Raw genomic sequence first — 15,195 nt, 5'->3', positions numbered from 1 at the left:
TCTCTTGAGTGTAGTTGAGAGTTGAACTGTGTCAATTTATGCTTCTCAGTGATTCGTACACTACTGATTCATTGTATTTTCTAGGTTTTAGCAGAAAATAATCTATAGTGTGCATTTTTTCTCTTTCCCTTTCACCTTTAGATTCTCCAAAAAGGCCTGCTGTGCTACCTTACATTTGTCTTTTGACAGGCATTCTGAACTTGACAGGCATGCTTAATTCTTACCGTGATTTAGGTTTTATGCCCTGATCAGCTTCTTCCCTTATTGGTAGAACTTCCCTAAATAAGTTCTTCTTCTGTCCATTCCAAAGCAACTTCCAAATTCAAAATCTGAAATAATAAAAAAAATTTAGTGAAACCACTGCCTATACTTTTATGAAGGAATGGCATTGCATTACTGGCTGTTTCCACCTGAGGTAAATAAGCAAACTGTGAGTTTTCCAGCCCAAAACAGATAAAGCAAAATGGAATCCAATGTTTACATCATTTTTACATTCAAACTTGTAGATCTGGAAGCAACCATCACCAAGCTAAGGAAGAACAACTTCTAATGAGAATAAAAATAGCTACAGCAAATGAGTTTACCACTCGCACTGAAAAGTGTATAGAGTACCGCATGTGCCTTCCGGCTAAACATATTTAGGCCTTTCCCAGGATAATGCCCTCCTGCAGAAAAATCTGAGGAATAATCTGAATGAGCTGGTTGCTCTGTTAACAGCCTAGCCGAAAACTGTCTTCAACCAACCAACCAACCAAAGCAGTAGCAAAAGTGGGAAATGTGCTTCTGGAGGAGGAGGAGAAATCTCAACAAGGATCCCCTCAAGTTGTTTCTTTGCTATTCTTTTGTAGAGTGGGAGCCACGGGCAAAAAATAAGCCTCAGTGCCTGCCCACAAACCTGGCAGACCCACACTGAGGCTGTGGGCCTCTGCTCTAACTCTTTGCTTCTGCTAGCTCCTTAGCTCCTTGCCGGTTATGCTTTACAGTGAACTCTCTCTGGTTTCACTGTCCCCAAGGACTCCTGGAACAGGGGTGGCCAACCTGATCCTGAGAAGGAGCGAGAATTTACTAATGTACATTGCCAAAGAGCCACAGTAATATGTCAGCAGCCCCCCATCAGCTCCCCCACCCCACTCCCAGTGCCTCCCAGCCACCAGCAGCCCCACTGATCAGTGCCTCAGTCTCCCTCCCCGCACCTCCCGATCAGCTGTTTCGTGGCATGCAGGAGGCTCTTGGGGAGGAGAGAGGGCAGTGCAGGCTTAGGGGAGGGGGCAGGGCCTTTGGCAGAGCCTGGGGTTGACCAGTGAGCACTTGCTGGCACATTGGAAAGTTGGCGCCTGTAGCTCCAGCCCCGGAGTCGGTGCCTGTACAAGGAGCCGCATATTAACTTCTGAAGAGCCACATGTGGCTCCGGAGCCCCAGGTTGGCCACCCCTGTCCTGGAAGATGTTCTAGTATATTTTCTAGAAGATCTGCATGGGGTTAGGAAAGTGGACAGTGGTCAGACTCATCGCACCTCTGGCGCACCACTCTTCCTTGACCCACATCTGTGATGTCTGGAGAAGAGTGGGGGATGGGAAGGGGTAGTGCCACAGAAGCAGCTGAATCCCTACCTCCCCAAGAGTAGTGCTCCCTCCATCCATGGATGGGAAGAGTAGGGAGACTGTGAGGGCCCATGTAATTAGTCCTTGTATAATGAAAGGGCTCAGATCGGATGAGGCAATGGCTTTTGTCTGTTGCCTAAATAAAAAAAGGTGTCATGGAAACTTCATTTTAATAGCTCTCCAAATTACACCCAGTGTTTCAGAAACCATTCTAACACTGCCTGGCAGCTATTGTTACAATGAAGATTACCTTACAGCATGACCATATTTTTCAAATGCTAATAGCTTTCTAAAAAAATATTCTCTGGATATGAATCTTCTCATGTTTGACCCCAGCCCAAAGGATTCTGAGACCTTTTTATTCATTAATAACTGAGACTACACTAAAATTCAAAATTTTTCAAGAAAAAATATTCCTTACTGAAGGAATATTTATTGGTCCTTTGCCAGGTTTGATGGGGGAATAAAAATTAAAAAGTTATGCTAAATTTATCAAAAAGGTTTTCATGGAAACCAGAGAGATCCCAGAATAGCCAATAGCCTGGTGGTCGGGGCATTCACCTGGGATGTAGAAGACCCTGTTTGAGTCCCTACTCCACTGAATATTTTTAGAGTGGAACAGCTGCAACAGGAGAGATTGGGAGAGACCCACCCTAGAATAACGAATAGCTTGATAGTTAGGGATGTAGACAATGGTAGAGCAGGGACTTGAACCGAGATCTCACAGATCACCGGTGAGTACCCTAGCCACTGGGATATTGGCTATTCTGGTGTTGGAGAAGGGCTCTCTCTTACTTATTCTTACTTTGACCAGAAAATCCATCCTGGACCGGAGAAACCATTCCCATCCAAAATTTAATCCCAACTATGAAGTTAAATCTGGAACTGAGTTGCTAGAGATGTCATCATTAATCTACTCAAAGTATAGTTAAGGGAGGAGTTTTTTCCCTGTAGGTTTTCTTCAAATGTAATAAATAAACCTTAGAAAAATCTATACTTGCATACGTTATTTTCCAGCCCAGCTGCATAGGTTGCAGGAAGATATTGAGAATCTTCGTGAGGAAAAGGAGAATGAAATTTCAAGTGCTCGAAATGAATTGTTATGTGCTCAAGATGAGATTTTGCTCCTTCAGCAAGGGGCAGAAAAGGCTGCATCAGAACGAGAAACTGATATTGCTGCTTTGCAAGAAGAGCTGCAGGAGGTGCGGGCTGAACTTGAACGCTGGCGGAAAGAAGCCTCCGAATACGAAAAAGAAATTGTCAGTCTTCAAGCCAGTTTCCAGCTGCGATGTCAGCAGTGTGAGGATCAGCAGAGAGAGGAAGCTACTCGTTTACAAGGTAAGAAAGTCATGACCCATCCTGATGGGAACTGTCACAATCACTTTGATGTCTGAGTGGCAGATATTTAGAATTAAATTACTCAGGTCATTATTATTGTGTATTTTCTTTACTATCAAAATCCATAGTGTAAACAAATTTGAAATTTAACTAGAAACTTCGCATGAATACACTACATAATAATTCTACACTGCTTTCTGTCACTTAAATGGGAATTTAAATTTTGTCTAATTGTTCCTATAAGATATTCGTTATAAACGTAGCTATGCTTTTCATTGAAATAAGAGTATTGTGGCACTAGCTGAAAAGCATGGCAAAGTCCACATATTATAGGAATATACATTACTACAGGAGTTGCAAAGTGTTCAGCAAATCTCTGTAGCTATAATCTTCTAGACATTTGGCTAAGAGGCCTGGAGGATCCACTGGCTTCCAGTTCACTTCTGCTGCCAGTTCAAGGAATTGATCCTTTCAGTGCAGTCTATCAGCTGTCAAGACTATTGCACTCATATTGGGCAATACAGGTTGCAAACCATGATCACGTGAGAGCAGGCAACAAGGCATTTCTCAGAGGAGGGAATCCAGCTAGGGAACAAATTCCCAAGAGAGAGAAAACTAGTCTGGAGTCTGGCACATTTAGGTCACACTTCAAGATCTACCTCTTTCACAAAAACTTTACCACAATAACAAGAGTGACACAACTACTTCTCCCAACCAATCTCTTTCACTACAAGAGGATCTTATTTTTTCCAAGGAAGAGCCATAGACTCCAGAAGTTCACTAGGGATCTTGTTGTGCCAATCTGCTAACCTGCGATGTGCTCAGATACTACAATGATGGGCACCAATACAAAAACTATATAGATGATGAATGGAACTGCACCCTACAGTACTGCACTCCAGTAGCATCTTACAGTGTCAGCCCCAATTCTGGTGTGTATCTTGAACCTATGTTAGAGGAAAGAGTGATACAAACTTTCCATACTGACATCTGCATTAAGAAGTTCAAGGAGCTCAGGATACAGATTATAATATACAGTAAGAGCAGTATAAATTATACTTGTACTGAAATTTCTTCAGTGGTATGTAGATGGAAGTTGGGACATACCCAAGATTTAGAATTCTGCATTAATTACTCTTTGTGAAGGTCTCTGAGGTATGTCTACACTGCAGTTAAAAACCTATGACTGGCCCATGCCAGCTGACTCCGGCTCGAGCTGCGAGGTTGTTTAATTGCAGTGTAGATGTCCAGGCTTGGGCTGGAGCCTGGATTCTAGGGCCCTGTGAGGTGGGAGGGTCCCAGAGCTCAGGCTGCAGCCTCAACCAGAAAGTCTGCACTGCAATTCAACAGCTCCAAAGCCCAGGTCAGCCGGCATGGGCCAGCCATGGGTGCCTAATTGCAGTATAGACATACCTTAAGAGAGCTTTGCCTAATCCAGTCTCTTGTCACTGCATCCCCAAGTCTCTTTCTCTACTAGTTGCATTGGTTGCTGATTTTCACAGATGTGATTTCAAGCTTCTAATGTTTGCTTTGAATGCTTTGTTATGTGGCTCTGACATGTATGGCAACTAGTAACTTCTGATTCTCCTGAACTCTACTTGTGCTAATAATTTTGTAGTTAGATGTCAGTGGCTGGAAAAGCAGATGCTTCAAATAAACTTTTCCATAACTTTTTCTGTTTTCAAATTCTAGTAATAGACATCTAAAGACTTTTTTTGGTAACTGTCTTAAATTTTTATAAGAAATAGCAGCACTAAGAAATAGTGGCTAAGCGGCAGTTCTGCAGAAAAGGACCTGGGAATTACAGTGAATGAGAAGCTGGATATGAGTCAACAGTGCACCCTTGTTGCCAAGAAGGCTAACGGCATATTGGACTGCATTAGTAGGAGCATTGCCAGCAGATCGAGGGAAGTGATTATTCCCCTCTATTTGGCACTGGTTAGGTAACATCTGGAGAATTGCGTCCAGTTTTGGGCCCCCCAGAAAGGATGTGGACAAATTGAAGAGAGTCCAGTGGAGGGCAATGAAAATGATTAGGGGGCTGGGGCACATGACTTATGAGGAGAGGCTGAGGGAACTGGGTTTGTTTAGTCTGCAGAAGAAAAGAGAGGGGGGATTTGAGAGCAGCCTTCAACTGAAGGGCGGGGTTCCAAAGAGGATGGAGCTAGGCTGTTCTCAGTCGTGGCAGATAACAGAATAAGGAGCAATGGTCTCAAGTTGCAATACAGGAGGTCTAGGTTGCATATTAGGAAACACTATTTCACTAGGAGGGTGGTGAAGCACTGGAATGGATTACCTAGGGAGGTGGTGGAACCTCCATCCTTAGAGGTCTTTAAGGCTAGGCTTGACAAAGCCCTGGCTGGGATGATTTAGTTGGGGCTGGTCCTGCTTTGAGCAGGGGATTGGACTAGATGACCTCCTGAGGTCTCTTCCAACCCTAATTTTCTATGATTTTAATCTAAGTGTTGAAGTGTCTCAAACTATTAATAATGTTGGCTTATAGTTTGATATACGATATATACTAGTTCTGTGCCACAAAAACATTGTATAACATAATCAACTTGACAAGTTAGTTTTTACAAGTCCTCTCAGATTTTTCCTTGTTACTTTTTCAGGGCACATGAAACATTATTTCTGTGACTATTTTACTCAGAGTAACTTTACATTGTTTACAGGTGAACTTGAAAAGTTGAGAAGGGAGTGGAGTGATCTAGAAGCTGTATGCCTCTCCTTAAAGAATGAGAATACTTTGCTTGCATCTGAACTTCAGCGACAAGAGAAGGAGCTTCATAGGTAAGAGCTACTGACTCTAAAGGTTATGTTGGAGATCCCAGGGTATGGCCACTAGTTAAGTTGAGGGGATGGAAGGCCATAAGGGTGGAGGAAATCTCCCTGCTGAAGGCCAAGGACTTCTTCTCAACCACCCTTAATAGAATTCAGGCCTGGCTGGTTTGAGTAAGCTCTTTTGCTCTTAAAACAATGTTGCAGCCGCAGATAATGCCTTATACTGTAAGGTTTGCTGACGCCAAGTTAAAGATAATAGGAGAGAGACAGCTATAAGGCCAGACAGAATGTGCTGGTTGTTTAAGTTGCTAGGAATGCTTGTTAGAGGTTGCAGGAAATAAACATTGTTGTAACCCATATAAGGAAGGCAGAGTATTTGTGCAAAGTTTTAATTGGCTGATGTGTAGTGCAGTAGCATTAAGGAATATAAAAGTGTGTGTAATGACCTGCTCTGGTGTGCAGGATTTGAGATTCTATTCTCCCTGTACCTTGTTTGCAGCTGCAAATAAACTTTTCTACTTCTCCACCCCGTTGTGATTATTGAGTGACTCACACCGTGTAACAAACCCCTGCTGTTGTTTTGCCTTTCGGCACTGGGTGCTGGCAACAGTTACAAATGGTCTTAGCTCAAAAGGTTTCTATAACAGCTAAAAAGGACTTCAAAAATTAGGGGCCAATTATGTTTTTTGTTTTGTTTTTTAAATAGCATGTACACAAGAGAACTGGAGTGTATATTATGCATTTTATTAACTTTTGATTTACAGATCATTTTGGTCAAAGAACAGTTCACGTTTACAATTAGTTACGTTTACACATTTTGTGCTCCATTCTTTAAATATTTGTATATTACTAATGAACATAGAATATGCTTCAGATGACACATCCTATTTTAAATTAAATTTTGCCACTTTAATAGGGACTTGGGAATATGCATTCTGATGTCAGTTAAACTTAGTAAAAGTTGTCTTCCTTTACTGCCCAAAAGAAAAAAAAATGTATAAAAACTTGGATTAGAAAATGCTTAACATTTGGAGTTTGCAAATAACATTGAGATAGGATTACAGGATCCTCTATTCCAGGGGTCGGCAACCTTTGGCACCTGGCCTGTCAGAGTAAAGCCACTGGCTGGCCGGGCCGGTTTGTTTATCTGGAGTGTCCGCAGGCACAGAGCCCTGCAATTCTCACTGGCCACGGTTCGCCGCTCCCAGCCAATGGGAGCTGCAGGAAGCGGCTTGGGCCGAGGGACTAGCTAGCCACTGCTTCCCACAGCTCCTGTTGGCCGGGAACGGCAAACCGCAGCCAGTGGGAACTGCAGGGCTCCGTGCCTGTGGACACTCTAGATAAACAAATGGGCCCGGCCTGCCAGCGGCTTTACCCTGATGGGCCGGGTGCCAAAGGTTGCCGACCCGTGTTCTGTTCTGTCACATCACTGATGTTCATGGTTAAGGCTATGATTTTGTCACAGAGGTTACAGAAGTCACGGAATCCATGACTTTCAAAGACCTCCGTGACTTCAGCCCCAACAGCTGGGAGCTGCAGGGTCCTGCCACCTCCTGCAGCAGCAGAGAGCTGTGAAGTACCCCCACCACCTGAGGCAGCGGGCCCCCAAGCTCCCAGCCACCCCAGGCAGGGGCGGTACCCTGCAGCTCCTGGCTGCTGTGGGGGATGGAGACTTCCCCAACCACCACTGGGGCAGGCAGGGGAACCCCCTCAGCTCCCCACTCTGGCAGCGGTAGAGGGATTCCTGCAGCTCCTTGCTGCTGGGAAGAGGGCAGGTGGACCCGGGAGCTCTCAGCCTCCATGGGTGGTGGGGACCCCTGGGCTCCCAGCCGCCCCACAGCTGCCCAGTCCCTTCCCATTTTATCATGGATATTTTTAGTAAAAGTCAGGGACAGGTCACGGGATTCCATTAATTTTTCTTCATTGCCCGTGACTTGTCTGTGACTTTTACTAAAAATATCCATGACAAAATCTTAGCCTTAGTTATGGTAGACTTCACTGAAACGATACTATGTTGTAAGATGTATTTCATTTACCATGTTATGGCAATTAATAAAGGTAAATCTCCCATTCTTACAACAAGTATATACTTCACAATGAAATAATAATAAAGTGTGTGTGACAGGATTATTTAGAATATGTTTTGATCTTTTTGTTCCTTCATTCTTGAGTCCTTTTACCCTACTGCTAAAGAATGCTTAAGACATCCAACTTACACAGTAGTAATTTGTCCGTTTTATCCCCTCTTCCTCCGTTATCCCTTTTGTCTTCACTTTTGGAATCTTGTGTCTTGATTGTTCATCTAGAGTATAGTACTGAGACAATAACCTGTTTTTCTTCAAGTAGTATCCACATCGGTGCCCTGCTTCAGGTGCCCATGCACCTCTTGAGTCCTTGATTGGAAACGGTCCATTAGCAGCGTCTGTTTGACCTGCCCATGTGCATTGTGCTTCCTCATACTGGACACCAAGGCTGTACAGGGGTGTGTGGGTGAACCACCTTCAGTTCCTTCTCAACCACCTCAGCCTGAGACTGAGCCTTAGCATGTCCGCTTTGAGCATGTCTCAGCTGTTCTGTTTTTCTAGAGATGTTTGTTAAGATTAGTTAGTTGTTAGTAATAATTATAGTTAAAGAAAAAGTGTAAGAGATTTTTTACTCCTCTCTTTCTTCTCTGAGAGACTTATTTTTCCTAGCAGTGCATATGTGGCTCAGTGGGTTTCAAACACTGCCTCTCCTGCCAAGAGGCTATACCTGTGAGCAACTGCCCCTCTAAGTGAGTCCATTGCTTTGGGCAGTCTCACATCTCCCAGAAGAGCAACTTCTGCTTTGGCCCTCAAGTCCAGGGCAAGGAAGAAGAGGGAGATTAAATTCAGATTGCTGATGATGGAATGCTCCCTTTGACCAGTTTCTGAGTTGGGTCAGGAGACTCCTCCCCCACCCATAAATCTGCTCTGAACAGATCCAGTGTCCCTTCAACCTCGGCGCAGGCTTCCCTGAAGAAGTGGAAGGCTTTGGAGGCTTGAGGGAAGCCTTCCAAAAAAAGAGAAATATGAACTCTCATCCTAAGGAACCAGCTCAAAAAAAACCCAGGTCCCTTGTGACATCTACAGCCTCCAAAGCTTAGACCTCTCGACTCGATACCATTCAGTCAAGGGACTCCTCCCTCAATACTGGTGGGGCTGGAAAGTCCTGGAGCGCAAAGGAGAGGGACATCCTTGGTACCCTGTACCAGGGATGAGGAGGGCAAGCATGGGCACTCTGGACTGGCACAATCAAGCACAGCCCCACCGTTGATACCTATGCATTCAGCACTCTTGGTACCAAGCAAGCAATGGCACCAAGGCATCATTGGCATCTACATCGGTACGCCCACCATCAGTGTGATATTGTCCTCTGCTACTGCATTGCTACCGAACCCCTACTCAATACCTCAGAAGTTTAGATACACAAAGGACCTTTCCGTAATGGATGAACCAGAGTCCCTGTTTCTCATGGGAATTGAGCACCTCTCAGTACCAAGACCCTGATCTCTGGACCACCGTCCTCCACTATCGCATAACTTTCCACCATTTTCTGCCGGTGCCCCTCCATTGGATAATAGTGAGGAGTATGAAGGAGACTTCCAGGTGGTCTCTTCTGTTTCCGTTCAGGGTTCTTCAGGAACCCATTCTTTGACCATCACAGGAAAGTTTGCACTCATCATTAAGGTGGTGGAACCAACCCTGCATGCCACCCCCACTCCTGGGGAGCGGGGGAAGGGACCAGACTGGGACCCCTGGGCTGCTTATCAGCAGCAGTTCACAGACTACTGGTACTATCTCCTATGGTATTAGAGCTGTACAGCCCACTCCTCCCCAACCAGCTTCCCTTCCCCTGCCCTCCTTCTGCCACACACAGGAGGAGACATTTGAGGAGCAGGAGGCCAGGGCAGATAGAGGCCACCCCTCCAATACCTATTTTATCCTTGTCTCCGAGTGAGGCAGTTATGCCTATACCACCATTCCTGGCCAACCATTTTTGGCAATTTCAAGACCTCATAAGGGGGCAGTGGATGCTCTTCAAATTCCATTTGAAGAAGTCAGGGGACTCACAGCACAAACTGTTGGATATCCTGCAGTCAGCAACATCCTCCAGTGTGGTGGTACCTATTAACGAGATGCTCTGAGATCCAGCCAACAACGTGCGTCAGACACCTGCCACTGTTCACAGTTGGGACGAAGAGCCCACTTCAATGCCCTCATGACTCTGGGCAGATAGACAATTTAGGAAACCAGTCTCCAGATCAATCCTGGCTCTGAGGAACACCGCCTTCATTTCACACTCCTCATTAGGGACATATCAATCAGGGTCATGACTGACAACTTATCCTGCATGTTTTATGTCAACAAGCAGCAAAGAGCACTTGTGCATTAAAGCCATGAAATTATGCGACTCGTGTATAGCTCATCAAATCCAAATTTCAGTGGTCCACCCTCCCAGATATCCAGAACACTACAGCCTATGTCCTCACAGGACTATGAATGGGAGTTAGACTCTCAAGTTCTCCACAGCATATTGCAAAGATGGACACTGCCAAAGGTGGATCTCTTCACCACCTGCAGGAACAAGAGGTGCCCTTTTTTCTACTTGAGAGGGGAGAAGTTTTCTTCTGTCTTGGAAGAAAGGTCGGTTGTATGCATTTTCCCCAACACTGTTGATATGAAGGGTGATTAACAAAATCAGACAGGACCAGAGTTACCCTTATAGTGCCAGTCTGGTCGAGACAAGTTTGGTACCCTTACCTGCTCCACCTTTGGGCTTGAATGGTGGTTAGATGCAACCACATCTCATTTCCTCTCACAGGATAAGGGTCGTGTGGTTCACACCATTGTAGGCGTTCTCCACCTCAGGGTATAGTTCCTTGATGGTTCATGGAGTTAGAATCCTCTCGCTTTGTGGAAGTACAACAGGTGTTAATGAATAGTAGAAAGAGGTCAACCCAAACTTCTTATCTGCAGAAATAGAAGAGATTTTTCCATTGGTGGTGGTGTTGCTGCCTCCTCCGGAATTTGTGCCACTTTGTCATCCTGGATTACCTGCTGAATCTGAAGAAAGTTAGTCTGATTAAGGCCCATTTGGCTGCAATATCAGCCTTTCATCCTCCAGGAGAAGAATTCTCCATTTTTTGCTCACCTGGTATCATCTAGGTTTATTGAGAGTTTGGGGAATCTCTACCCCAGATAAAAGTCCCCACCAAGCCTGGAACCTAAACTTGGTCCTTAGTTACCTTGAGACCTCCATTTGAACCTATGGCAACCTGTTCTCTGCTCCATTTAACTAAGAAGATGGCCTTTTTAGTAGCCATCATGTCGACCTGCAGAATTGGGGAGAGGGAAGCCTTGATGGCAGATCTCCCCCTCCTTTATGGTATTCAAAGACCAAGTGTCTTTATGTTCACACTCTAAATTCTTACCTAATGTTCTATTGGAGTTCCAGTTTAACCAATCCATTCATCATCCAATGTTTTTTCTGACACCACATAGCTCTGTGTAGGAATCCTGTTTCCATGTCCTGTATTTTTAGGGCATTAGCTTTCTACTTCAATAGGACCAAACAATTTCAAAAGTCACTTAAGCTCTTCATCTGCTATGCAGATAGATCCAAAAGGTCCGCAATCTCTGCTCAGAGACTATTAAGAGGGATATCTGAATGCATTATCACTTATGATGCTGCAGGCATTCATTCTCCCTTCTCCCCCCCCCCCCCCCCCAACCCAAAGGGTGATAGCACGTTTGACAGATCACAAGCAACATCTGTGGCATTTCTTAAGACTGTGCTAGTATCTGAGAGTATCTGAGACTGCTCTGAAGTCACCTGAAGTGGAGCACCTGGACACTAGTCTAAGAAGAGGTTACTCACTTTATGCAGTAACTGTGGTTCTTTGAGATGTATGTCCCTTGGGTGCTCCACTATTTACCCTCCTTCCCCTCTGCTTTGGACTGTTCTCTAGGGATGTTCTGGTGGAGAAGAAACCTGAAGGTGGGTTGCATGTTCACCCGCATATAGCCTTGGTGTCTGACATGAGGAGGTACAGGGCGCATGCATGGGCCAAACAGACATCATTAATGTAAAATCTCTGATCAGGGGCTCAAGAGGCACATGCACATCTGAAGTAGAGCACCCATAGAGAGAGACCTCTCAAAGAGCCACAGTTATTGCACAAAGTGAGTAACCTCTTCTTCTTTTAGACTTGAATTTTTACCACGTACCTACCCTTTTCTTTTAATGTTCTCAGTGCCATAGGTTCTAGTTATAGTTACCAATGGAAGTTCCCTGCAGTGGAGCATTCCAAGAAGGGACGAGTTATTGTTTTAGGCAAACTGAAGCCAAATCTTATACATGAATCTCCCTTCATTCTATTTCTACTCCCATTTTCTCTAACTCCTGACACTTCATTTCCCTCTTCTCTCCTACCCCACGTTTCTACTGTATCCAGTCTACCACCACCACCACCACCACCACACCTCCCCATTATAGTTTCCCATATAACAATATCTAGACCTGTTATATTCCCAGCAACCCTCTGTTGCCAGTTCAGGCCTCTCTAGTGGTGTATTCTCACTGACGATGTGCACCAATCTTTTTCCCCACAGGATCTTACTCCATCCTGACTAGGTAAAAATGTAGCACAGGCTAATTTTCTAAAAGTAGTCGCAGTGGTCTGTGCACGTAAATATGTGATCACTTTTGCACTTGTGTTTCTTCACAGAAAATGTTCATGCTCAGATGTGGGGACACAGATGATCTGTTTCTATTCTTAAAAGAAAGCCAGTGGTTTCTAAGAGAGTGGTTCATATTTCTATTGCTTATATTTTATAGTCACAAATTACAATTGCTTAACTTAAATACTTAGTATTTAATTATTAACGTACAGATTTTTACATTAATGAAGCACAAAACTTTATGAAATAATTAATTTGCATGAAGACCATTATATTTTCTATTTTAGAATATTCAAGATATTTATTAATTTGTTACTGATAAGCTAGAATTGAAGTAGATATATGTACATTATGCATACTGTAACTATCTCATTGAGATGCACTGTTCTTCTGAGTTAGTTTCTACTCAAAGTATTTGTAATTATTTTCAGTGTATAAATAATAATCCAAAAATAGTATTATTCTTAGAGTGCTTGCTCATATCAATTTCAATTAGGTGTGCGCACGCCGCATGCACGGCCGTCAGAGAACATCCGGTGGGTCAGCTGGGGAGCCCCCTGGAGTGGCGCCTTCATGGCGCTGGATATACCCCAGCCGACCCAGCGCCCCCTTACTTCCTTCTTACCGCCCATGACGGTTGTTGGAACTGTGGAGCTTGGCTTTGCTACTCTCCACTCTCCCTAGCGTTTTTCCTACATAGTTTAATAGTTGATAGTTATAGTATAGTGTTATAGTTATAGTATAGTTGTTCTTATTAGTGGGGTTGGAAGGGGTTTCCCTCCTCCCTGTCTTTTGCATGGGCTCATGCCCAAGGCTCTGGGCTTTAAGCCCTAAGGCTCCTGCTCCAAGCCTATGTCAAGGGCCGACCCCTAAGACTCTTGCCTGAAGCGTCTGGGGCAGTCTCACCAAGCAGAGAACTGCAGGATCTGCAAGCGTTTTCATACCCGTACTAAGAAGGAGCAGGACTTTCGCTTAGGACAGCTCCCCATGGAGCTGTCTCTTGGCTCTCAGCCTCCAGTGGTGCGCCAAGACCTGGCACCGAGCGCTTCGCTACGCAGCGCCCCAGCTTCAGCAGTAAGAACGGCACCACAGTCAGACTCTGATAGAGACCTGCAGCACCGACGTTCCCCAGTTCCTTTGTTATATGGTGTGCTGATGCTGCTCTCCATCCCAGGGGTAGCTGCAATTTGGTAGTGCTGTATGGTATGCATATGGTTTGTAAAGTTCTTAGGGATAAAAAGTGCTTTATAAATTATGTAAATGTTTTACTTTAAAATGTGAGGCATGAATTGAATATTGTTTTGCAGTTCTCAGAGACAGAGTTTAGCGCTAACCGGTGATCTAAGTGTTCTTGAAATGACCCGAAAGGAACTTGAAAATCAAGTGGGATCTTTGAAGGAACAGCATCAACGCGATGCAGCTAGTCTAAAAACTCTACTCAGTGAAGCTGAGAATCAAGCAAAGGATGTTCAGAAAGAGGTAAAAGGAAAGACATTAATTCCTGTTATGATTGGATCCTATGACCAGCGACTGATATTTATGCTAGCTAGATGGAAATACAGTGAAAATAGCTATGACCTCAAAACTTCTGAAAATTGTTATTAGTGGTTCTGTGTCAGTGGGACTTGATGCACAAATGAGGAAATATGTGAACCTTAAAGGGAAGCTCAAATAAGATGTGTGTTTGGCAACTTTCTAAATACTTGCTTTTACTCTGTTTGTTAAGCTGTTCATGGGCAGCTTTCCCTTACGACTACCATTCAGATGGCAGATAGGCAGTCATCTTCTTGACCACAGCATTAAATTCCCAGTAACCTTTATAAACCGGTAGTAACTGTTCTGAGACAATTTGTGTATTATATTAGACGCACCCATTTTTCCTAAGCACTAGGAATTCACATCCTCTGCAAAGATGAGTGTCCTTCCTATTTAATAGAGCCTCGCTTGGATCCTCAGGACTTTTGAAGGTGATTAAGAAGTGCATATGATAAAGTTAGAACCCTTCCAATGAGGCTGCGAAAGCACACGCTCTATGGGGGAAAAAAGCTGCAATAGTTAGTTCCTTTTCTCATGAACACAATTAGAAAAGCTTTATCCAGCCACTGGTGGATTTTTCATTATCCTTTTTGTAATCCTTTTCCTTGCTTTGTCATAAATTCATCACCATGATGTTATATACCATTTTCATATTTCAGAAAAAAATGTAAATTAATGTTAACATATAACATTATAACTACAGAAGTTCTATATCCATAAAGGAGCTGCTACTTTTAGCTCTTTTATGGATATAGAACTTTTAGCTTTGATGCTTAAAGCAATGGTTTCTAGCCCCCCAATGATCTGTTGTGAAGGTTACCTTGTAGCCTATAAAATAATTTGAATATCTATAGACCTTGAATGATAGGAAGAAGCTTCCCTTGACAGAGGAATGTTTGACACATTGTCTAAGCGCTTTTAATCACACTTGTGAAACAATAGAATACCAATTCAAATGTATTCAGTATGTTTTTCTACATTTTCAAATGTATTGATTTCAATTACAACACAGAATACAAAGTGTACAGGGCTCACTTTATATTTTTATTACAAATACTTGCACTGTAAAAATGATAAACAAAAAACAGTATTTTTCAATTCACCTTATACAAGTATTGTAGTGCAATCTCTTTATTGTGAAAGTGCAACTTACAAATGTAGATTTTTGATGTTACATAACTGCACTCAAAAACAAAACAATGTAAACCTTTAGAGCCTACAAGTCCACTCAGTCCT

At 43.6% G+C, this 15,195-nt stretch overlaps 1 protein-coding gene across 17 annotated transcripts in view; it reads left to right on the top strand.

Annotated features, from left to right (window-relative positions):
* The window catches only part of SLMAP (sarcolemma associated protein), a 165,419-nt gene that overhangs the window by 140,279 nt on the left and 9,945 nt on the right, over positions 1–15,195 (top strand). For all 17 annotated transcript variants that reach the window (XM_084634210.1, XM_084634211.1, XM_084634213.1 and 14 more), the window contains 3 exons: positions 2,618–2,938; positions 5,614–5,731; positions 13,731–13,902. In XM_084634210.1, coding sequence (XP_084490336.1) covers positions 2,618–2,938; positions 5,614–5,731; positions 13,731–13,902 — 611 coding nt within the window. The remainder of the gene's footprint in view (positions 1–2,617; positions 2,939–5,613; positions 5,732–13,730; positions 13,903–15,195) is intronic.

The sequence above is a fragment of the Lepidochelys olivacea genome (genome assembly GCF_965140295.1).
Source record: "Lepidochelys olivacea isolate rLepOli2 genome assembly, chromosome: 7".
NCBI lineage: Eukaryota > Metazoa > Chordata > Testudines > Cheloniidae > Lepidochelys > Lepidochelys olivacea.
Note: the sequence above shows the minus strand (reverse complement) of the source record. Positions and strands in the feature narration are given on the sequence as shown.